General features: G+C 43.7%; 1 protein-coding gene across 3 annotated transcripts in view; it reads left to right on the top strand.

Annotated features, from left to right (window-relative positions):
• The first annotated feature begins 2263 nt into the window (after positions 1 to 2263).
• Positions 2264 to 22730, top strand: part of PLEKHF2 (pleckstrin homology and FYVE domain containing 2) — a 75147-nt gene continuing 54680 nt past the window's right edge. For 2 of the 3 annotated variants that reach the window (XM_059394895.1, XM_059394897.1), the window contains exon 1: positions 2264 to 2429. In XM_059394895.1, the coding sequence (XP_059250878.1) occupies positions 2417 to 2429 (13 nt within the window). In that variant the 5' untranslated portion in view covers positions 2264 to 2416. Of the gene's footprint in view, positions 2430 to 3133; positions 3305 to 22730 lie in introns of all 3 variants that reach the window. The other variant, XM_059394894.1, reaches the window with a different exon arrangement.

Here is a 22730-nt window from a genome sequence, read left to right as displayed (position 1 = left end):
TGTGAAAATTTCTCTTGGGAGAGTCAGATGAGATCAAATATTCTTCCACTGCTGAAATGGAATGATTCTAAGAAAAGGTATAGGAATTCAGAATTTTAATACCAGAGGGCATCCCCTTCATGTAATAAAAGAAAAACAGTTTGAGTGAAACTCCATGACTTCCTCCGTGTTATGAATATACTTGGGAATGTCCTCAAGAAGCCAAAGAAGCAAAGGGAAATGCCAGGGACACTGGCATGTACCCCATGTATCCAGGGGCGCAGCACAGGTGACAGCTATGGCCAGTAGAGAGCTGTGACTCCAAAATGAGGCTGCAGCGGGCTGGCAGCCTTCACACGGAGGCTGATGCTTTGCTTGCCATCCTCTGCAGCTGGCGGGTGCTGGGTGGTGACCTAAGTCACATGGAGGAGGCTCCAGTGCCCCCCATAACAGAGGCCTTCTGCCAAGTGGATGTGCCCATGAATGCCTCCACCTACCACTTGCAAGGAACCTTGAGCAGAACACTCTGGAACGACTCCCAAAGCTGCAGCGGACATTTCTTCCTCGTCCTTCCAGCAGATGACGGGGGCAGTGGAACCAACATGAAACACACTAAGTCAAGATCAAAGAGAGGAAGCAATTCCACAGGATCTCATGATAACTGCAATTCAAAACTATACAAGTCTCCGCTCCCAGGATGGCTGATGCCCCAGCGTACTGCTGTGCCTGCTTTGCAAAGGAAGATTGGCTCAAGCTGCTGAGCGAATACACACACCTTGGCAAGAGATGTGACCAGGGGCCGGGGATGTGACTTCACCGCTTGAGTGTGGCATAAGTGTAGAGAGCTGAAGTCCCTTTTTCTTTCCAGGAAGGGCCTGGGGCTAAGCGGGCCCACAGAGGGGTCACCAGACAGCCACAGCAGGGGAAGAAATAACAGTGGGATGAAAGACTTCCAGCCTAGTCTTCCTGGTTTTTCTTCTTCTCCTCTGAGTACTGAGTAGCTCAGTATATTTCCTCTAGCAACAAGCCTGAGATTTCACTGGGTAGATAAAGGGGGACTAAGACACTGCAGAAAACATACCTCGAGCTTCTAGAAAAACAATAAGCAGCTCGAATCCTTTTCAGGCAATAAACCTATGGAAGAGGAACACCCACCCAGAGTCCCCCAACCCCAGGGAGGGAGGGACCAAGCGCTGGGGTGGGGCTTGGCCAGATTAAGGCCCAAAGCAAATCCTTTCTGTAATCCTGGGTCCGTGTTGGCTTTACCAGGAGAGCTGTGAATAAGCCGATGTCCAGGCTTACAAAACAGCTAAATTGCAATTTAGCTGTACAATTTAAATCAGGGGAAAGGCCCAGGCACTGGTTATTTTTACAGAAACTCCTCCCCATCCCCATCCCAGACGTGCAGTCAGGGTTGAGACCCTGGTGACCTGAAAGCCAGGAAAGCCCTTTGATGTTCAGACACAAAGCATGTCCCAGCATCCCCGAGCCCGGACCCCGGCCTCTGACACAGTGCTCCGGGGAAGGGCTCCTCCGACATTGCTTTCCCCTCCCCCCACCCTCCAAGGCTGCTTGGTAGAGGCCATTCAGCCTTATGGCGGACACCTGTTGCTTTTGGAAACAAAACCCTCCGTGTTTCTTTGGGGGCAGTCCAGGACGGCTCCTCAAGGTCCCCACTCCTGCCTAAGGGAGGGGCAGACCTAAACTCAACCAACTTAGTCCTCTGTCTCTGAAGTCTGACTCTTGGTGGGCTAACCTAGGAGCAGAAGATGATGGGAACTCAGTTATACACACCGGGGCCCGGAAAGGCCCGAGAGACCTGTTGCTGCCCCCGCCACTAAGACCCGGATGTTTCTTCAGGTCCGTCCGCTGCCCCAGGAGCCAACACAGCCCTTTGTGCTTTCATGAGCTGGGTCTGGTTTCTATGGCCTGCAATGAAAGAACCCTAACGAATGGTGTCACCGGTCAGAGGAGGTCAGGGAATGCCCTGTAATGCTACCTGCTGTCGCAGCCCACTGGAACCCTGCTCTGTGTCCTACCCTCCCTGCGCCCCCAGCGGATGAGGCAGTCACCCCTGCAATAGTGCCAGTCACTCTTATGCGAGAGGAAGAAAAGCACCTCAGAGGGCCTCACACTGTCCACGAAAGGCTCTGGCCTGGACGACCCTTGCCCGTACTCACTGGCCGGAACCAACCAGAAGTCCCATGACCCCACCCAACCGTGCAGTGCCGGCCTGCAGCGCGGCGGTTGGCCAACAGCACAGATAGCCCTCAGCGACGTTAATCCAATCATTCAGATGGACTGGAGCGATCTGGCATCCTGTGGTCTGAGAACGTTTTTTGAGGGCTAGTTTGGCAAACCGACCGCTATTCAAAACAGTGTTCCTGTAAGAAAATACGTGCCAAGTTCCAAGCAGCTGACTTATATAATAAGTGGAATGCAATCTGTTGGTAAGTTGGGCTTCCTATACTTAAGAGTTTATTTTAGAAACATAGCCCCAGAATTTGACAGGCTGGATTGAATTATTCAACTCCAGCCATGACAAAGAGGGCTGGCTAGGTAATTTGTGGGTCCCAGGCATGGGGATCCTTGTTCAAAAAGCAAGAGAAAAGTGCTGCTAAAGGTACTGAAATATAAAGGTATTTTCTTCCTTCCATGGTGTTTTTTAAATTTGGTATTTAATATTTTCCTCAGTAAAGAAAAAGTAAACTTCTAAAGTATTAGCGTGATTTACACTGTTCATCTTTATGGTGTGCAATGCCAGTTTTAAATGCAAATATGAGCATTTCACCAAATTTCTATTTTCGAGTTGGTACTTGCATGAGTGTCTCATTCTTAACATAACAGTGGAAATGTTGTACAAAACTAACTCAGCTAATTTTATTTCACTTAATACAAAACGGAATGCCAGCCTTCTACCTTCAGCTTACTAACAAGCAAGGAAGGACTGAAAGCAAAGGACCTAGGGACTGTTCTCTTTCTCCTTCCTTCTACGTCTGGTTTCCAGGGCAGGTGGTCCACTCATCCAGGAAAGGACCAGGAATAACATAGGATATGATAGAGTTCTTTGTTCGTTCATGTCTCTTGCCTTCTATCTGTGTTCAAAACAAGTTCTTTTTTTTTTTTAATAAGATTTTATTTATTTATTGGACAGAGAAAGAGAGCCCAGCAGGGACAGCGGTGAGGCTGGGGGAGGAGGGCAGAAGGAGAGGAAGAGGGAAAAGCAGGCTCCATCCTGACCAGGGAGTCCGACACAGGGCTGGATCCCAGGACTGGAATCCTGACCTGAGCAGAAGGCAGACCCATAACCAACTGAGCCATCCAGGTAGGTGCCCCATCGAAGCAAGTTCTGGTTTGAACAAAAATGTGTGGTCTCCCAGGCTGCTAGAGCCCCTCCTCACCCAGGCAGAGACAACACACCTATCTTGCACCTGTTGAGCTCCCATGCATCATGGGTCCACCAGAACTCAGTGTTCCTAGGGCATCTCGAGCACTTTATGTAAATGGGGTGGTGAGGAAGGGCATTGTCTCTCACAAGCATCCTCCACTGTCCCACTAGACTTCACTTCTGAAGCCGAAGTTCAAAGAAAAAAATTCTTAGGAATTTTGACATAGTGACAGCAGAGCATTAAATCAAACACAACACCCTTCTGAGCCCAGGTCTAGGCAATTGCAGAGGGCACAGCCAGGAAGCTGACCGTGATGACAACCGTATCCTCTCCCCCTAACTTCTGCCACTCTCCTCTCCTGTGTAGCAACTCTGAGTAACACTGCACTAAGAGACAGGAAGTGAGCTTGAGCAATAGGGCCTGCCATTGTGTGTTTGCTCCACAGATATTGATCGAGCATCTACTATGTGCCAGGCACCGTTGCAAGTGCTGGAGATAAAACAATACACAAAACCAAAAGCCCTGGTCTCATAAAGCTGACCTCCTGGCAGAAGAGACAGCAAACAAAATGTGTACACAAAATAAGTAGCCTGGTAGGTGGTAGTAGGTGCTAAGGAAGAAAAAGTAATCAGGGGAGCGGTAGGAAAGAATGGATTGAATGGTGTTCACGGTTAGCCTTTACAGCCATTTACTGCAATGGTTCAAGGTAGAGAAATGGTCATAGGAGAAGCTGATGGGGAAAATGGCGGGTACTGATCATTGGAATATAGGAAGCTTCCCCAAAGAGGGGACAGAGGTTGTGTTCATGCTGGACACACCATACCCCCCATGTACACACACACACACACACACTGCACAGGGTTCCTGAGCAAGGGGGCTTCCTGTCTCTTCCAGTCAAGATGGTCTATTGTGTGTCAACACGAAATGAGGTTCATTAAAAGAGTTTCCCTGAATGTAAAGGCAGAACAAATTATGAACTCTTGTAGCCCCTGGAAAGTTTAGTAACCCGCATTTAAATCAGCTTTTCAGTCGAACCTTTCACAACCATGGTTAGATGAACCTGTTGATTAGGACACTGTAATTTAAGCCCAAAGTGGTGGGGGTGGGTTTTCCAGTCTTGTGAATCAGATATCCAGTTTGCCTAAGGGAGAGACAGAGGGTGAGGTAGTTTCTGCGGGGCTTTGTTCTGGCAGTTCTGGCAGTTGAACACAGAACAACACCAGACCTTCAAGAACACTGTGCTTGCCAGTCTGTCTTTGAAAACATCTCTAGAAGCCATTCAACTGACTATCCAAGAGAATTGCTTACTAACCTGATTATTTTTTAAATGAGATTAAAAGGCATTTCTTGACCAATCTAATACTGGGCAGTAGACATGAAGATGGAAAACTTTAGAAAAAACAAAGATTTCCTCTTTGCCCCTTGCTTTTTGTGATATTTGTCTCCTCTTTTAGTAAATCAGCAAAGATTACCAGATGGCTCTCCGGGACCTTGTTTTTGAGTCACTTTTACATCCTAGGTTCAAATTCCACTTCTATTAATTTTTAAGGCATCTGGTAGTTTGGAGAGAAGAAATTGTATTATCATTTCTGTAACTCAAATGTGGCAACCTTGCAGAAAAAGAAATCAGGGCCAAATACGCTGACCATCAGGACCCAGGGCCACGTCCTGTTGTCACATCATCCCCTCTTTAATTTGAGGAAAGCTGAACTTGAAAGTTAATGCTTAGCCAGATCCTCCTGCCTGGTTCTCCACGCAGGCTGGCAAGAGGATTGGTGCTGGGCAGCCAGCCGGAGAGCAGTTACAGGAGGCTGGGGAGCTACCCACCCCAGGCACAATTTATTCTGTGCTCTCATGCAGAAGGAGGAGGGCTGCTGGGGACACTCGTTACTCATTCACCACACCCACTCAGAGCCCGGTCTGAATGGATTCATGTTATTATTTGTTGGCAGATTCTGCCCACGTCCCTTCAGGGTAAACCCTGGCATCTCTGAAGCTGGCTGTGTCTTTCACCCCATTGTTGGGTTCCAGCTGAGATTCTGCATTTTGAGGTCCTTAAAGAACTTTGCAAAGTAGAAGGGACAAGAGAAGAGGCAGTCACACAGGACACACTGGTTGTGCTATTCGGACCAGTCCATCCAGTTCTGAGGGACTCCCGCATCTTGAATAGATAATGAAAGGTTAATGCGCAGCTGGTCCCCATTGACTCGCTACCTTATCCTAACATGCTGGGTAAAGGGGGGGTTCCTAAGGAGGGCTTACAGAACACAGGGATGACAGGAATGACAGCTTTACAGAAAAATTTACGCTTGCAAATATTACACTTACAAGCCAACGTAGGCTCATTGATGGTAACGAAGTTACCACTCTGATGCCCGTGTTTACAGTGGGCCACCTGTGTGTGGTAAGGAGAGGGGACATATGGGAACTCCCTGTACTTTCCACTCCATGTTTCTGTGAACCTAAAACACTTTTAAAAATAAAGTTCAGGGGCACCTGCGTGGTTCAGTCATTAAGCATCTTCCTTTGGCTCTGGTCATGGTCCTGGGGTCCTGGGATCGAGCCCCCCATCAGGTTCCCTGCTCAGTGGGAAGCTTGTTTCTCCCTCTCCCTCAGCCTGCTGCTCCCCCTGCTTGTGTTCACTCTCTGGCTGTGTCTCTCTGTCAAATAAATAAATAAAATCTTTTTAAATAAATAAATAAATAAAATATAAATAAAATTCTTTAAAGACTAAAAAAAAAAGAAAAAGCTGTGAGATCTCCCCGTTCAAAGTAGTTTCATAGCCCAGCCATTACCCACATATACAATGAGGATGAAGTGAAGTGAAGACAAAATATCCTTTGTCTTCAGGCAGCAGCTAGTTGGTGTAATTTAAAATACAAGTGTTAGATTTAAAACTGAAAATCTTAATAATTACCGTTAATTAAACATTTGGGGTACCCCGAACTAAGCATTCATCCCATGGGCTTCTTAAAAACAGCTCTTGTCAGGAAAATGCTATGATTATCCCCATTTCACAGGAGAGGAAACAGGCTTAAACTGGTTTAAAAAAATTGTGTCTAGTCACACAACCAATAAGCAAGCAGCTAGGAAATTAGCATTAACTCAAGGAAAAACTGAAGGAGAGGGGAAGTCATCAAATATTTTTTTCCTGAAAGAAAAAAGAAAAGCAAAATAAACACACAAAATTTTAATTAAAAATGAAAAAAAACCCACAAACCCTTACTCTCAAGGATAAACAAGCTGTAGTTGACAAGCTTGGATGAAGGGGGAAATAAAAGAGTAAATACAGGGACATAGAAAGTGAGTATCAGATTCTAAGTAAGATACAGCTAGTAGGGGGGTAGGGTGAAAACAATTCTTTCAGGAAAAAACATAGAAGCTAAGTTTGGGGAAAGAAGGTAAAAACAAGTGAGGGAAGGACATAAGAGAGGAGCGAAATAAGTATTTTGAAAGGGTGGGATAATCTCATTTATATAACTTACATATTAGAATTAATTGGTTTCAACAAAATAATAGTCCTTGGTGGCATCAAGTAGGCAAATGCTTAAATGCTTAAATTGCTTAAATTTTAAGCACATCTGCCTTCGGCTCAGGTCATGATCCCGGGGTCCTGGGATGGAGCCCCAAGTCAGGCACATTGCTGGGGTGGGGGTGGGGGGAGTCTGCTTCTCCCTCTCTCTTGCTTTCTCGCTCGCTCGCTCGCTCTCTCTCAGATGAATTAATAAAACATCTTTTAAAAAATTAAATGCTTAAATTCAATTTTATGTTCCTTTTTTTTTTTTTAAGATTTTATTTATTTACTTGACAGAGAGTGCACAAGCAGGGGGAGCGGCAGACAAAGGGAGAAGCAGGCTCCCCACTGAGCAGGAAGTCCAATGCAGGACTCCATCCCAGGACCCTGGGATCATGACCCAAGCTGAAGGCAGATGCTCAACTAACTGAGCCACCCAGGCGTCCCTCTATTATGTGTTTCAATTAAAAAAAAACTTTAGACAGCTTTTAGTTTTTGTTTAGTATAGCTGCTGCTGCCTGCCCTCCATCTCCTAGAGCTTAAGTGGATGTCCTGCTGTCCCTGCATTAGAGTCTGTCCTCTGGTGGGGTGAGTATCTCACTGTGTGGTGCTTAAAGATATGTGTAGGGTACACTGTGTCCCCAAACACAAGCCAGTGGCTTCACCCGGCGCTTTAATGAAGCATCAGCCGTCTGTTCTGAAACTGAAGGAAACGCTGTGTTTGCCCTCCTGAGGCTGTATCCTGGGCTCTTCCTAAAGGATCTTCAAGAGTCTGAACTTTGCAGGATTTTTGCCACGTGTGCTAGAATGTAACCCCTATGTACGGATGGACTTGAGGGGCAGCTGTCCTTCCACTGCCCACCCAACTGCGCCCAAACCCTAGAACCAGGCATCAGGAGAAGCGACACCCAATATTGACAGTGGGTCTCCCACTCTCTGTTCTCTGCCTTAAAACATTCATTTCAAAGGACACCTCTTCATTTCAGCATTCTTTATCGAAATTATACCAAGACCTCAATCATCCCGATCAACAAATACCAAAAGGAGCTTGTTCAAAGGCCTCTATCTCACCACCTCAGGCAAGTCATTACCTGGGGTCTCAGATTCCTTATCTGGACACACAGAGTGGCTCAGATGACCTGAAGCCCCTCCAGCTACAAAGTTCTATCATTGTGTTCAGCTCCTGCCTCAGAGCCAGCGACAGCTGGAGTTAAAAGAACTCGAAATCTCAAATTCTGACCAATGTGTGAACTTCGCATATGCTACCCAAGATAGACCAGTTCACGCTCATAGGCCCATGCAGACAGCCTCCACCCCCTACACCAGACGCAGGCTAACACAGCTGTAGCTTGTAAACAGAATAAGAACAACAGTCTCTATCACTGCATTGGACTCCAGGAGAACGTCTTAGGACCAACTGATGATAAGGAGGTCAGCAAAATGATCCGTCCTTTATGCATAACTTATACAGACTCCTGCTGTTAGTGTTATGAGATAGCAAAAGGAGGCACGCCTGGGTGGTTCAGTTGGTTAAACGGCGACCTTGGGCTCAGGTCATGATCCCGGGGTCCTGGGATCAAGTCCCGCATCAGGCTCCCAGCTCCACTGGGGGGTCTGCTTCTCCCTCTGACCTTCTCCCCTCTCATGCTCTCTCTTACTCTCTCTCAAATAAATAAATAAATAAATAAATAATCATAAATTTTTAAAAATAGCAAAAGGAATAAAATAGTGATGAGCTAATATTTAACTGTTGAGCAGTCACGGAGAAACCCAGTGTGAATTCAGAATGTTTAAACTTCCAAATTGTTCACAACTCTAAGAACAGCACATCAATCACTCTGTGAGTTTATCAATCCCTGTAGCAATTCAGAGCCCCACATCCTACCTTGGGTCTCTACTTAGATTTTTATTCCAGTTACCTTTTATTTCTCTAGCCTATCCTCGTGTTTCTGAATTACTTACCCTGGATTTTTAATGAAAGGAGTCAAGGCATGAATAAGTTTATAAATCAAGAATAACCATGTCTCATTTAAGGATTGTTAGGTGGTGAGGTCCCCGCAGCATCAGTGATGTGCATTACTTGGTTTCTAAGTGAGTTTGGGGTCTTAGATCAAATGACAAGAGATTTAGTACAGTTAATCATCACCGCTTATAAAAAAGGAAGAGTAACAAACGGAAACTGTATCTATTTGTTCACGTAGGTCCTAAAAAAGCAAAATGTACACAAAGAAGATCTGCTCCACAGTATTTACATGTTCCTATTTAGAGTGGGGTGGGGTGAGTGCAGCAAGGGTCAACCCTCAGCTTTCCGAAGCTCCCCCGCCCACCCCACCCCCCATAGCCTGCGTGCAGCCAGTCTCCACTGTGGCACATCCCCGATCGACCTCTGAGCAGCTGCCTCAGGGCCCCTCACGATCTGGCCCCACCAGTCGCTCTTTCACGAACACTATGTCTCAGCCCCACTGAACTACTTAGTCATTGATTCCTGGTGGTGTGAAAGTCCCTCTTCTCTGCTCATTTGACCATGCCCTTCCCTTTGTGGGCAAATCTTCCCTCTCCAGTCCAAGAAAGGCTGCCGCCTTCTAGAAATACCTGAGTCTTCATCCCCCTACCCTCTACTGAGGGACTTGTGAATTTATTCTTCAGAACATTTGCAGCCAGCCGGTCCTTCCCAGCACCAGATTCCTATTACCTTTGGCCAGTAGCCAAAATGTGAGCCCTCCTGGTCATCTCTTTGCCTATACTCTAACCCCAAAGAGCTTTGAGCTTCCTTGCCAGTGACCACCTTCCTGTTGCTCCCTTCCCTCTGCAACCTTTACTGAGCCCTCTAGAACTTCATTTCATGTAATCGCTCTCTCACACACCATGATGTCACTACTCGGTCCTTCTCTCCATCTCCTTAGGCTAAACGAACCCTAGCTCATTCTTGCAAAGACACCATTTCTCCTTCATAGCCTTCCCAAGGAGATGCCGCTCATTCTCCCTCACCCCACAGACTATATGCAGGAGTTGGGAGAACCCCAATGTCAGCTCCAGCTAATACTAAACTAGCCTTTACACTACACTCTGTCAATGTCAGACATCGACCTCCAGACATTCCTCCTCTTGATTCAAGGAGCCTTTAGCACTTCACCCAGCTTTCCTTTCCACACCAAGTCCTGCCATTATCTTGGGTAGCTTCAAGATCTTAGTTCTATTGATCTCAAAAGAATGTCCCCTCAGTGCCTTAAGCCACCCTTCTCTTGACCACCTCCCAAATCTTGTCATCACCTAGAATTGTTCTTGCTATGAAGTCTTAAATCCAACAGCCTGCCCTGATCGTAAGCCACCACTTTGCATTTCAATTACCATCCATCTTTTATTTCAGCAAGACCTTTGGTGTCTTGATTCCTCTGCTTTCTCCTTCTCTATCAAGAGAAGATTTTTTTTCTCCTATTTTTACTTCAAATCCAGACTCCATGACACATCGAATTAATCACTGTCTTTCAAATACCCTCAGCTCCATGGCTACATTCATTATCTTTCCACCACACTCTCCCTCAATAAATCTCATGTACTCCGCTTGGATCTTTCTGGCGTTTAATTTCTTTTTCTACCTAAGATGTGAAGTCATTTGCTTTGCAATTTTTTTTTTCTTGAGGAACCTGTCATCTCTGTATTTAATTTTTGGAGCTAGAGAATTATCTTGACATAGATATAGGTATAAAGCACTGCCAAAAAAAAATTTTGCTTCTGATGCATGTTTATAGCATTTTTACAATGAGATGTTTCCAAAATCATGACAGCCAAATGCTCTGAATATTTATTGTGTGGGTAGCATGGGTATTAGAGCTTTGTGGATTCTCATTTAACCTACCCAAAAATTCTGCAAGGTATTATTGAGCCCAGCTCTCACATAAAGAAACTAAGACCAAGAGAGATTATATAACCAACAAGTCCACAATAGCCTGGGTGGGAATATAATTCTGGTTCTGATGGAAACTAAAGCCAGTCTCCTCTCTACCCGTATTGCTTCTCCAGTGTGGGAATTTCTGTACCATCGAGTTCACTGATGGGCTTCTTAGCAGTGCCCAATGGAGAACATTAGTTAAGACATGTAAAAAATACTCAACCTTATAAATCAACAGCTAAAGCACCAGAGATTTTCCCCCAGAATTGGAGTTATGGACAACATCTCTTAAAGAGATTTGTATTCCATGCCCATGCCATATATTTTTTAATATTACATAATTTCCAGGACACCTGGGTGGCTCAGTGGGTTAAAGCCTCTGCCTTCTGCTCAGGTCATGGTCTCAGGGTCTTTGGAAGTGAGTCCCACAACGGGCTCTCCCCTCAGCAGGAAGCCTGCTTCTCCCTCTCTCTCTCTCCCTGCCTCTCTGCCTACTTATGATCTCTGTCTGTCAAATAAATAAATAAAAATTTTTTTATTACAAAATTTCTTCTGTTGATACGTACTGTACCAAGATTTTGTTTATAAAGTCTTATTATAAAGGAATCCTTTTAAAAAGTCAGCTCCCAACTTTCTTTTTTGCCCCTAGAAATAACAGTGATACCAACTTTCAAAGCCCCTATTTTCCATACTCTAATCACCATCATGTTCTGCGAGAAATTTCTAACATCTTGAATTTTTCTTCAGCCTACAATGGAATACTGACAGAAACATTAGTAGTCACCAGAGGAAAATTTTTCTCCATACATAGCCCTGTAATGTGCCATATTTTTGTAGTTACCAACTGATCAGTTTTGCCCTCTGCCAACCTAAAAACCAGCCATAAGCTTCAACAAAGAGGCAGCTTTGGGCGTCTTTATTCATTGGAAAACAGAAAAGTGGGTCCTCGGCATGTAAATAAACGAATTCCAACTGTCCCCAAAGAGAAGTTAATAGAAAAGCTTTTCCTCCTGCCCTTTGGGAGGATTCCCAAAGCAATGCGAAGTCTGTCTAAAGTGAGGTGTTTTTTTTGTTTGTTTGTTTTTTTTAAGTGAGTATTTTTACACCGGTGTGAGGAAGGATTTGAGTAGCCTAAGTAAGAAATCTGGAAAGAGGCGACAAGGAGTAACAGAGACATTCTTCACCTCTGCTCGAGGAGATTCTGTGTTCTCCAAAGCGCATTTTGAAAAGGCAAACCCCGCTGCATCTTCTTCTGCAGAGAGGCAAAATCAAGAAAAGGCCTCTGCTTGGCGAAGGCAAGGGCACCAGAATGATGTGAAGTGGCCCAGATGCCTTTGGAAGGGACGTCCCTGCGGTGGGCTCATCCTTCCAGCACTTGGAACACCTGGCTGGTGGCCGTCAATCCCATCGCACCCACAGAGCTGGCCTGTTAGACAAGGACCGGCGCCGGGCCATCCTTGGCACCCTTTGTACTGGAGGAATTAAAATACCAACTAGCGACAGCACTTCCTCTAAGCTTGCAACGCTTTCTTAAAGAAAATACTGTATGCATGCGGACTCGTAAGACATTTATCTTTCTCCTAAAAGAGGATGGTCTAGTGGACACTGTGATGGCATCCAGTTATTGGGCACCTACTCTAGGTCAGGCACTGTGTGACGCACTGAGGCTAAAAGCATGACAAAGCAGCCCTCAGCCTCATGGGTCCCCAGAAAGCCTAAGAAACAGACCACATAAAGCGACTATAGGACGACGGGGCAGATCAGACTAGCAGATGAGCCCAGTTCTGGTGGGGGGCGGGGTTCAGGGAAGAGTGGGGTGGGCTACAGGGAGAAGGCTGGGAAGTGGTCACTGTTGAGCTGGTTTTCTCCAAACTGCCAGTGCCAGGAAGTAAATCTCAGTCTTTCCTTTGAAAGTTCCCCAGTTCTAAGAACTCACACAGGCCTGGAAAGAGCTACATTCTTTAGATACATAATATCCTAATTAGTGGCCATCCTTGGAAGCCAAACAAAGCAGTCCAGAGCTGACTCCAAAGCCACTCATCTGATGACAGGCTAGGACAGAGAATGACTTCAAATAAGAATAAGCCCTGACTGGGCTATGTTTTGCTAGCATCCCACTTCGGAGTGTTGCCTAATTTACTCACGCCTAGGTTTTTGGGTTTTTTTTTTTTCTCTTTGTCATCCCAAAGCAAGATAAGTCTATCTTCAGTCGTGTCCAAAGGGAAATCTTAACAAATTCATAAGGTAAAAGATGCAGGTTTAAAAAAAAAAAAAATGCATGTAAACTTGACCTTAAAAGTATCATTCTCTTTGAATCCAGCAAGTGAGCAAAAGTTGTTGGATCCAAGTCAAATGTTTCCTAGCAGGGCCTAGCTTCCTCTTGGTCTAGAGGCCAACTTTATTTTTTAAGTATGGGTTACTTAAGCAAATGTTACTTAAGCAAATAGAATTATAATCCAATAGCTGATTCTAGTGTAGGACAGTAGACTACATTTCTTATTTCTTTTTTTTTTTTTCTTAAGATTTTATTAATTTATTTGACACATAGAGAGAGAGCTTATACAAGCAGGGGCAGTGGCAGGCAGAGGGAGTAGCAGGCTCCCCGCTAACCAGGGAGCCCAACACGGGACTCGATCCCAGGACCCTGGGATCATGACCTGAGCTGAAGGCAGATGTTTAACTGACTGAGCCACCCAGGCGCCCCTGTAGTAGTCCACGTTTCTATCTTGAGCTGTAACATGCCTTCATTCCAAAAATTTCTGAAGCACAGGTAATGTACATAGAGGAATTCAAAACTGGAGTTCTCTCCACCCCTCTCAATGCCTCACACCAACCTTATTTTCATCATAGAACTTTTACTACCTGACATCCTATTGTATGATGTACTAGGACATAAACTTCATGAGGGCAGGCCCTTCCGTTCCTTTGATTTCTGCTTTGATCGCTGCTATAATCCCAGAGTCTAAACAGTGGCTGGTAGAAGTACTTGATCAATGAGATACTTGCTGGTTCATTCCGGTGAATGGAAGGGCCAGTCATTGTGCTGTGTAGTTGACATAAGTCTACAGAACATAGTAGTAGCAGCCTCATTTCTATATAAATAAAGGAGCTGAAGGGTCTTAGTCTAGGGCTGGATGGAAGGCACGCGTCTTTACTCTGGTTTGTGTAGCAAGCACATTGTTTCTGCTTAGATCATAGGTTGACTTGGGGTGATTTGGTGCAGAGAATAATGGAGATTATGGAAAAGCAGCTGAATTTTACCACTAAATGGGTAAATAAATAAAAGGATAAATGTGCTTGATTGAATAAGTATGAAAATTTCTAAAATAACAATATAGGATCCTTTCCCTCATGTCACATTTAGTAGGGTTAAATAGCCTCATTATGATAAATATAGTGGATGCAAAACATACATAAATGAAGTGTTGAAGAAGCCCCAGAAAATCAGCTCTTAAATGAAAAAGACAGCTGAGGGTATTGAGCTGAAGCTTATTTTAAGAGTAGGAATTTGCTAATGTTGCTTATTTGCAAAACTCTTTGGTGGTTCCCTCAAATACCCACAGAGATTTCCCCAACTTCATGTAGCCTCTTCAGGTAAGGTATAGCAGTGTGACTTTGAGCCAGTGTGCTTGGGTTCACACTAAGGGTTCATACTAAGGGTTCACATGTTAGTGTGAACTTGGGTTCACACTAAGGGTTGGCAGGTTATTAGCTGTGTTAACTATGTTGCTATCCCTGCAAGTCAAGGATAATAATAACATACCTATGTCGCAGGGTTCACACGAGAATTAATTGACTTAATGAATGTGCTTAGAACAGGGCCTGTCATACAGAGCAACATCAAGTGATAGTCGTTACTATTACTGTTGTTGTTATTAATGTAATCACGATTATTGTTGTTATGAAAAGCTTAGTATGCCTAAAGTTGAAAAAAATTACTCATTATGATTAAAGGCAGTTCCAGTTCCCATCCTAAGCAGTGAGGTTAACAGAGTTCAAACGAGGACTCTTGCCAGAGGGAAGGACAGTTTTAACCGTCCAGCTAAATCTTGCCCCTAAAATACATACCACTGCTTTTAATGGAAAGGGAAGTTAAATCGTATTATTCCCATATATACAACATGAACTTAGCTAATAGCATTACACAGGAGGGAAGCTCCCCATGAAAATAAAGAATTACTGCATCCTTTGATGGTAATGGCATAATTGGTAAAAGATAAAAAATGGGAAAACCTAAATGTTCAACAGTAGGAGATATAGACTACTATATATAGTCACTGAAATCATGGTGTACAATCTACTTTCTGCCTATATGGTTGACTCCTAGTTGAAAATCAAGCTTTTGGAAATCAGTATGCTCCTGAAAGAACTAACTTCTAGAACTTGAAGGCACTGATGGGGGAGCCTAGGTTCTGATGACTATAAAGTTCTTTGGAAAATCCTGCAATATGGGGACTCATCTGTTGCTTGCGGGGGATCTCTAAGACTCCTCTCATTCCCACCACCTACTTTGTTTTCCAAAGTCAACTCCTAGACTGGAATAGAGGCTGGTGGGCCGGTGTCTAAGGCTGGACTGGAAAAGAGGCTGCTGTTGCAGGTGTTTGAGACAGAGATTCCTGGGGGCTCCTGAATCTGCTTGTCTGCAGTTGCTATGAAACATTAGAAAGGAGAGAGGAGGCCCTTTATTTCCTACTGCTCCGTGTTTGTAAAGGGTTTTTTTACAGGTGAGAACAGGTGATGCTTTAGTGGTAATATTCCGATCTAGAGTCTCTTCTGCTTCTCCAGGGTGAATTCTCTTAATAAATTAAAAAAATAAATAAAAGTGTCTATTGCTACATCTTGAGTGTTCAGAATTGGGAAGAGGTGATAGAGCACTGAACCGTGAAACAATGAACTGGAGGCAGTCAGGGGGCAAGGTGTGAAACCTCATCTACCACAGCCTCTGAGACAACAAAGGGAAGAGATAAGAGAAAAAGCAGAGAAATTGAGGTGGGCAGTGGCTGCGGACAGCTGAAAAACCCCATACAGGTACAATGACCACACTCTCTGGGTTAAATATTGGTGTTCTGAGTACGAGGACGAAACCGAATGCTATTGGAATATTTGGAACTTATGGTTTCCTGATTCTACAAAACCTTAAGGGGAAATGAGACAGATTGTGTCCCAAGAAGAAAACCTAGTAGCTGTGCTTGGGAAATCTTAAGGAAGTTGAAAAGTAAACTGACAATTTGAGAAGTCTGAGGAAACTGAAATTTGAAGAGAGATGTTTAAGATTATTTTTTAATTTAAAAAATGCTTATAGTAGAAAAGTTAGAAAATACTTTTTAAAGGCATGAAGAGAACAAACTATCTGCAATCCCACTACTGCAAAGTAGCAACTCCTGGTATTTTGTTATATTTTCTTCTAGTTGTTTATCAAGGATTTTTTTTTTTTTTTAATTAGAGAGAGAGGGAGGCACTCATTCTGTATGAGCACACGCGCGCGCACACACGTGAGTACGGGAAGGAGCAGAGGGCAAGGGACAGAATCTCAAGCGGACTCCCCTCTGAGCTTGGAGGCCAACATGGGACTCAGTCCCACAACCCTGAGATCATGACCTGAGCTGAAATTAAGAGTCAGACACTCAACCGATTGAGCTACTCTAGTGCCCCTTTTCTTCTAGTCTTTTAAAATTGAATGTGTAATTTTTTAAAACTGTAGTAAAATACACATAACAGAAAATTTCTCATTTTACTCAGGTTTAAGTGTGTGGTTCCATGGGATTAAGTAACATCACCGCCCCCAGCTCCAGAACTCTTTTCTTCTCAAAGCACGGGAACTCTGTACCCATGAATCAGTAGCTCCTCGTTCTCCCCTCCCTCCAGCCCCCGGCAGCCACCATTCTACTTTCCATTTCTGTGATTTTAATTAAACACATAAGTTTTATCTAAAATTTAAATTATACCGTATATAGTTTTGTGCCCTGCTCTTGTTAATTAATATTATATCCCTCATACCATTAATTCGGCTTGCCAATATCATTTTGCAATAGATTCTATACAGATGTTTCTTCCTTTTTTTCTTTTCCTTTTAAAATAGTGCATATTTGTACTTAAACTTAGTTTTATAAGTGACATTCTGTTGAATGTCTTAAGTGACTCCATAAAATTAACAGATATTGCAACGTGTTCAGCAAAACAAGATTAGTGCTGTCCCATGGTGTCTTCTTTTTCTACTTCAATAAAACTACACGTGTTAGAACAGAAACAAAAGAAAAATACTTAATCTAAGTTAATTCTCTGAGACCATCTTAACACAATACACATGTGTGCCAACATTCCACATTTTTCCCTAGTATAATTATATACATAGTAAAAGAGAGGACTATAAAACATAAAGGAACCCCCAGGTTCTTATAACACTCTCTTTCCTAGAAGAGTTGCAAGACTCTTGGCCTCATTTCCACGTTTCTTTTTTCTTGGACCAAATTTGGACTAAAGGAGAAAAACCTGGATGGTGGTTCCTTTTAACCTGAAACGATTACCAAGAAGAAAACTTTTCACGTTTGTAATGTGAGAAGAGGAAAACAGGACATCTTCTTTCGGAGGTCCCACCCCACTCCCACAACCCCTTGGCTTATCTGTTAAGGGATCAATGGGATTTTCTGTATGGTTTCGGGATCGTTGGGTGGCAGGTACTGGGTCATGCCCTTCCCTAGGTCTGGAACGCCTCTCTAGGGGGAAAGAGCCAAACTTACAGTTGTGGCAAAGGGGAAGTAAAAATCCCTGAATCCTAAAAAATCCTATTTCCTCCTAGGGCCTCATTTCCCAACAACCCAAGCCCTCCCTGGGACCAGGCACTATGAAAGGAACAGTGTTTTTTTTTTTCCTTTAAGCCTTAGAAAATACAGCCATGCTGAATCAGCCATATCCCAAGCTTATTGAAAAAGGCCATTGCTAATGGTAAGATTTCAGCTACATCTGCGTTTTGATGGGCAGATCTCAAAGTCTTTAGTACCATTGAAGCCTCTCCTCTTACTTGTCAGTGTGGTGGGGGCACCACCCCAATCCAGAGAGACCCGTTTTCCTTAAAAGCTGGCTCCGCTCTCTGGCTGTGTTCTGAGGGGTCACCACCAGTTCTGGGCTTCCGGCTGGCCGACGAAAATGGCTGTGCCATCACGCCTGCCTCCACATTGTCTGCACTCCTCACTTCCGCTGCCTAGTCGAAACTTCCATGGTTCATGCCAGGGTTTGACTATGAGAGGAGCATGCAGAGGAGAGAGCCTGTAGTGACGTTGCCTGGAGACCAGCTTCTTGAATGTCCCACCCTTCCCACTTCTTCAGCCCAGGTTACCGTCGAAGCGTTCTCACAGGCTTGCAGGAGGCACCCACCCACCCCCCACCCTGGGGTTCCACTCTCATTCCGAACTACCCTACCTCTACTGCCTCACCTCTAAAGTATTTCCTATAACTGGGCATTTGCAAATGCCTACAAAATAATGGCTCTTCCATTAATACAAGATTGGCCTCTATTGCTTTCTCTGGTACCCTTTTCATCACTTCGGGCTTCAGGGGAGCATCTGCAAAAGTGCTTTCCCAAGCCCTCTCCCTCTGAGACTCTGAGAGTGTTTGGGCTTTCTGCATTGATCTAGGCTGCAGATAATGAGTCCCTGAATCATACATGAGGCACCACAGTGAGTTGAACACGGGTGAGTCTGTCTGATCTAGAAATTGATCTTAACCAATCAGGGAAGCTAGATTGTAAAGGTTCGATCCAGGGGCAGTTCTTCCCCTTCTCGGCTCCTGATCAATTCCTGTTGTGCCTCACTCTGTGTAAGGAATAAATATGCAATCACAAAAACACACTGAAATGAGGATATCCGTAAGAATTGGGTTTTAAAATGATTTCCTCCCCAGGATGCGGTCTACATGCAAAAAATAGACGAAGGGAACAATAGTAAACAGAAGGACAAAGCAAGTAATTAAAACGAGAAAGCAAGTTTTGCTCCACAAAAACTATGATGGAATTGTGGTTCAATTTTTCCTCTTTGTCAAATAAATCTTAAAAAAAAAAAAGAAAAAGAAAGAAAAAAAGAAAAGAAAAAATTACTAATAGTGAAAAGAAACAGTCTGATTTGCTGAAATGTTTGGTTTAGAGGCTACTCCGTAGAAGGTGAGATGCAAAGTTGCCTTTGACTTTCTAAATATATCATAGTTTGAATACACTTGTTACTGATTTTCTATAGGTTTAGTTTCACTTTCTGCGTGTTTTTGGTATATGTTAAACCAACTTCTATTCTAGAGCTGGGTGGTTTGGGATCACATATTTTTAAAAGTATATTAATTCAGAGGGTGCTGGGAAATACTGGCTAAATAAGGTAGCTTTCAGTATAGTTTCTGACTAGAAACCTTTGTATTAAAGAATTCTGAGTCACTATATCTATTATGTCCATAGAAGAACACATTGTTTTCTATTTTTGTAGGCATTTCCTGTTTTACTTTTACATACTCTGTGATGTAGGTATAACTATTGTTTTGTTGAGTCTTGTGCTTGGACAAGCCAAAACTCAGCAAAACCAAGCTCTTTTTCTTCTTCCCCTCCACCCCGCCCTCCCTTGCCCCAAGGTTACTATAAAAAGCAGGAATAAAGTGAATGTTGGCTGCCTCCCAGGTTAATGTTCCATAGTTTGGGTGAAGCCAGATCTTGGAGCTCTTTTCATTTACCTACTCATTTAAGCAATCTAATTCTGAGTCAGGTAAATACACTTGAGCCAAATTAAAGTCAAGTGTTTAATATGTTTGTTTTCAGAATAATTTTATTTACAGTAATTGCTTTCCTGTTTTTCATGCAATACATTGTGTTCTCAGCAGGGCAAAGAAGTGAATTTAGACACTCCTGTCTGGTGACTTGGTCCATTTTCTTTGCATCTGCTGATAATATCTGTCAGTATCCAAAGTTCCAATCTCAAGCGATTCACATAATATACAATGTTGTCCTAGTCTGGTTTTCTCTTAACTGGGACTGTCTAATAGGATTTGGGCTAAGAAATTTCCAGAAAGATAATAGTAGAATCTTAGATTTGGAAGTACCTCTCAGGTCATTCAGTGTATTTCCCACCCAATACAATGATCTCTTCCATAGCATACCTGCCCGTGGCCATCACCCCTTGACTCCAAACACTTCTAGGGACAGGGCCCTCACAGTGGACAAGCAGTTCATTCCACTTTTGGATACTGATGATGAGGGACAAAAGGCTAGCTGAAGACAAAGCATAAGCTGACACACTGCAACCTCTCCCCAGCCCCCACTCCTAGATGGGAAGGTACTGACATTCTTTCAGGGAATCTCCCAACTATCTTAATGTTAATTCCTTGCTAGAGGGGAAAACAACCTTAACTCTACAGGGGCAAGGCCTCCTGTATCTTTAGGAACTCTTTAGCCTACGGAAATTCTTTTGAAAACTTTCCTTTCCCCTTACCAACCCCAACCCCTTAGCATAGAATCAGACACCCCTCACCAACCCCCTGCAGCAGCTCTTTCTGCCCCTGGGTCCTGTCCCCTTACTTTAATAAACCCCCACGTTGCACCAAAGACATCTCAAAGAATTCTTTCTTGGTCGTGGGCTCTGGACTCCACCCCACTGAACCTCACCTACATTCCAAAACCCCATTACCGAATTCCTGGAAAGTTCTTCCTCGTGTTGTCATGATGAACTGAGATTTTGTCTCTGTAATTTCCATCCATTGGTCCTAATTTGATCATCAAATGACAAATCATATTACGGTCATAAAATTCAAATTGACAGTAACATTTCCATTCTTCTTTCCCACGGTAAAAATGTAAACAGTTCTCATACTGCCTCCTAAGGTGACTTTCTTTCTCCAGGTAAACAACATTTCTTGTTCTTTTAACTGTTTGTTTCCCCTTTTGTGGCTTACAAAATTGAGATTCTTTAACTTGCCAGAGGCAGAACCCCCAATTCAAAATGGCTCAAATGAAGAAAAAAAAGTATTAATTTACTCACTGACATGTCCACAGGAAGAGGAAGGTTCTGGCCCAGTCAATGCCATTAGAGCTTGGTCTCACTTGATATCTGTGTCATACAGTGTCCCATCAGGATTAAAAAAACACAATCATTTATACAGGTAAAGTTTAATCTAAAGAACTGTTAACCATAACAGGGTGTTGGAATAACAACCAATGCCTCTCTCTGTTTAATCACCTTTGTAAAGTCAAACAGTAATAATGCCTATTTGAACTAGAAGGGATTTTTAAAATGCCACACCTTTATTCCTGCCCACATTTAGAAATAATTGAGAAATAGAGTCAAGAATCAGTAGGATGGAGGACAGCACTTCAGCTTTATTAGGGAGAAAAGTTGATATTGATGATGTTCAGGGGCTGACCCAGTCTCTGGTACTAAACAGCCCACGGGATGCTGCACACATCCCTGTCCCTCAGGCCATATGCATTGGCAGCTGTAAAGCTTATGACATAGGGGGTGCCTGGGTGGCTCAGTGGGTTAAAGAGTACTCTTTTTTTTTTTTTTTTTTTAAGATTTTATTTACGTATTTGACAGAGAGAGAGAGATCACAAGTAGGCAGAGAGGCAGGCGGGGGTTGTGGGGAAGCAAGCTCCCTACTGAGCAGAGAGCCCTATTCGGGTCTCCATCCCAGGACTCTGAGGTCATGACCTGAGCTAAAGGCAGAGACGTAACCCACTGAGCCACCCAGGTGCCCCCAAGATTTTATTTTTAAGTAAGCTCTACACCCTTCATAGGACTTGAACTCACAGACCCAAGATCAAGAGTCACATGCTCCTCCAACTGAGCCAGAGGAGCCATAGAAGCAAAGAGAATTCTTTAAAAAATGCAGGAATAACACATATAAGGAGCAATATTCCTCTTGGCGCTGGGATAGAGTATCCAAGGGAGCTCCAGCCATTCCCATCCCCTGACCCCGAGATGAGATCCAGACCTTGTTGGAGCGGTCACAGCTCTATTTCACTGATTGGCAGACAAGGCTGTCATGCTGTTTCAGGAGAACTTCTGGAAATGCACCCCTGGGAATTTGCTGGAAGGTCATCCTCTTAGAATATACTATAGTATAGTATAGTATAATATATACTATATTATTTACAGGTAGTAAAGAAAAAAAATATTTAAGGGCCCATCTACACTTCTGCAGAGTAGACAATAAAAGTTGAATTTGGGACTAAGAGACAATAGATCAGTAACTGGCAAACAACCATTATATTCCTTTCTTCTCTTCAGGCTCTGTACACACTCTCTTACGATGGCAAGATAGCTGTCAGCAGCCCAAGTTTCTATCCCTTCCTTTTGGTGACTCAGCTGGGAAGAGAGTACTCTCCCAAGTATTACATCAGATTAAGTTTAAACAACCCCAGTTTTTCAATCTTGTATCATATGCTCATTCCTGCATCAATCACGGTATCCTGGTGGCTGTGTTGCCCTGATGCGCCAGCCCTGAAGTATCCTGCCCCTGGAGGAAGGGGGTGAGTCCACCTCACCCCTATCAAATATACAGAGAAAATTCCAAGTAAAATCAAGTCGTCATACCAGAAGAAGGAATGGCTGATAAGCAGGCATAAATCACATTAGTGCCTGTTAGGAGCAAAGATCTCAATCAACCAATGCCTCTCTCTGTTTAATCACCTTTGTAAAGTCAAACAGTAATAATGCCTATTTGAACTAGAAGGGATTTTTAAAATGCCACACCTTTATTCCTGCCCACATTTAGAAATAATTGAGAAATAGAGTCAAGAATCAGTAGGATGGAGGACAGCACTTCAGCTTTATTAGGGAGAAAAGTTGATATTGATGATGTTCAGGGGCTGACCCAGTCTCTGGTACTAAACAGCCCACGGGATGCTGCACACATCCCTGTCCCTCAGGCCATATGCATTGGCAGCTGTAAAGCTTATGACATAGGGGGTGCCTGGGTGGCTCAGTGGGTTAAA

Source organism: Mustela nigripes, chromosome 3 (assembly GCF_022355385.1).
Source record: "Mustela nigripes isolate SB6536 chromosome 3, MUSNIG.SB6536, whole genome shotgun sequence".
Classification (NCBI taxonomy): domain Eukaryota; kingdom Metazoa; phylum Chordata; class Mammalia; order Carnivora; family Mustelidae; genus Mustela; species Mustela nigripes.
Note: the sequence above shows the minus strand (reverse complement) of the source record. Positions and strands in the feature narration are given on the sequence as shown.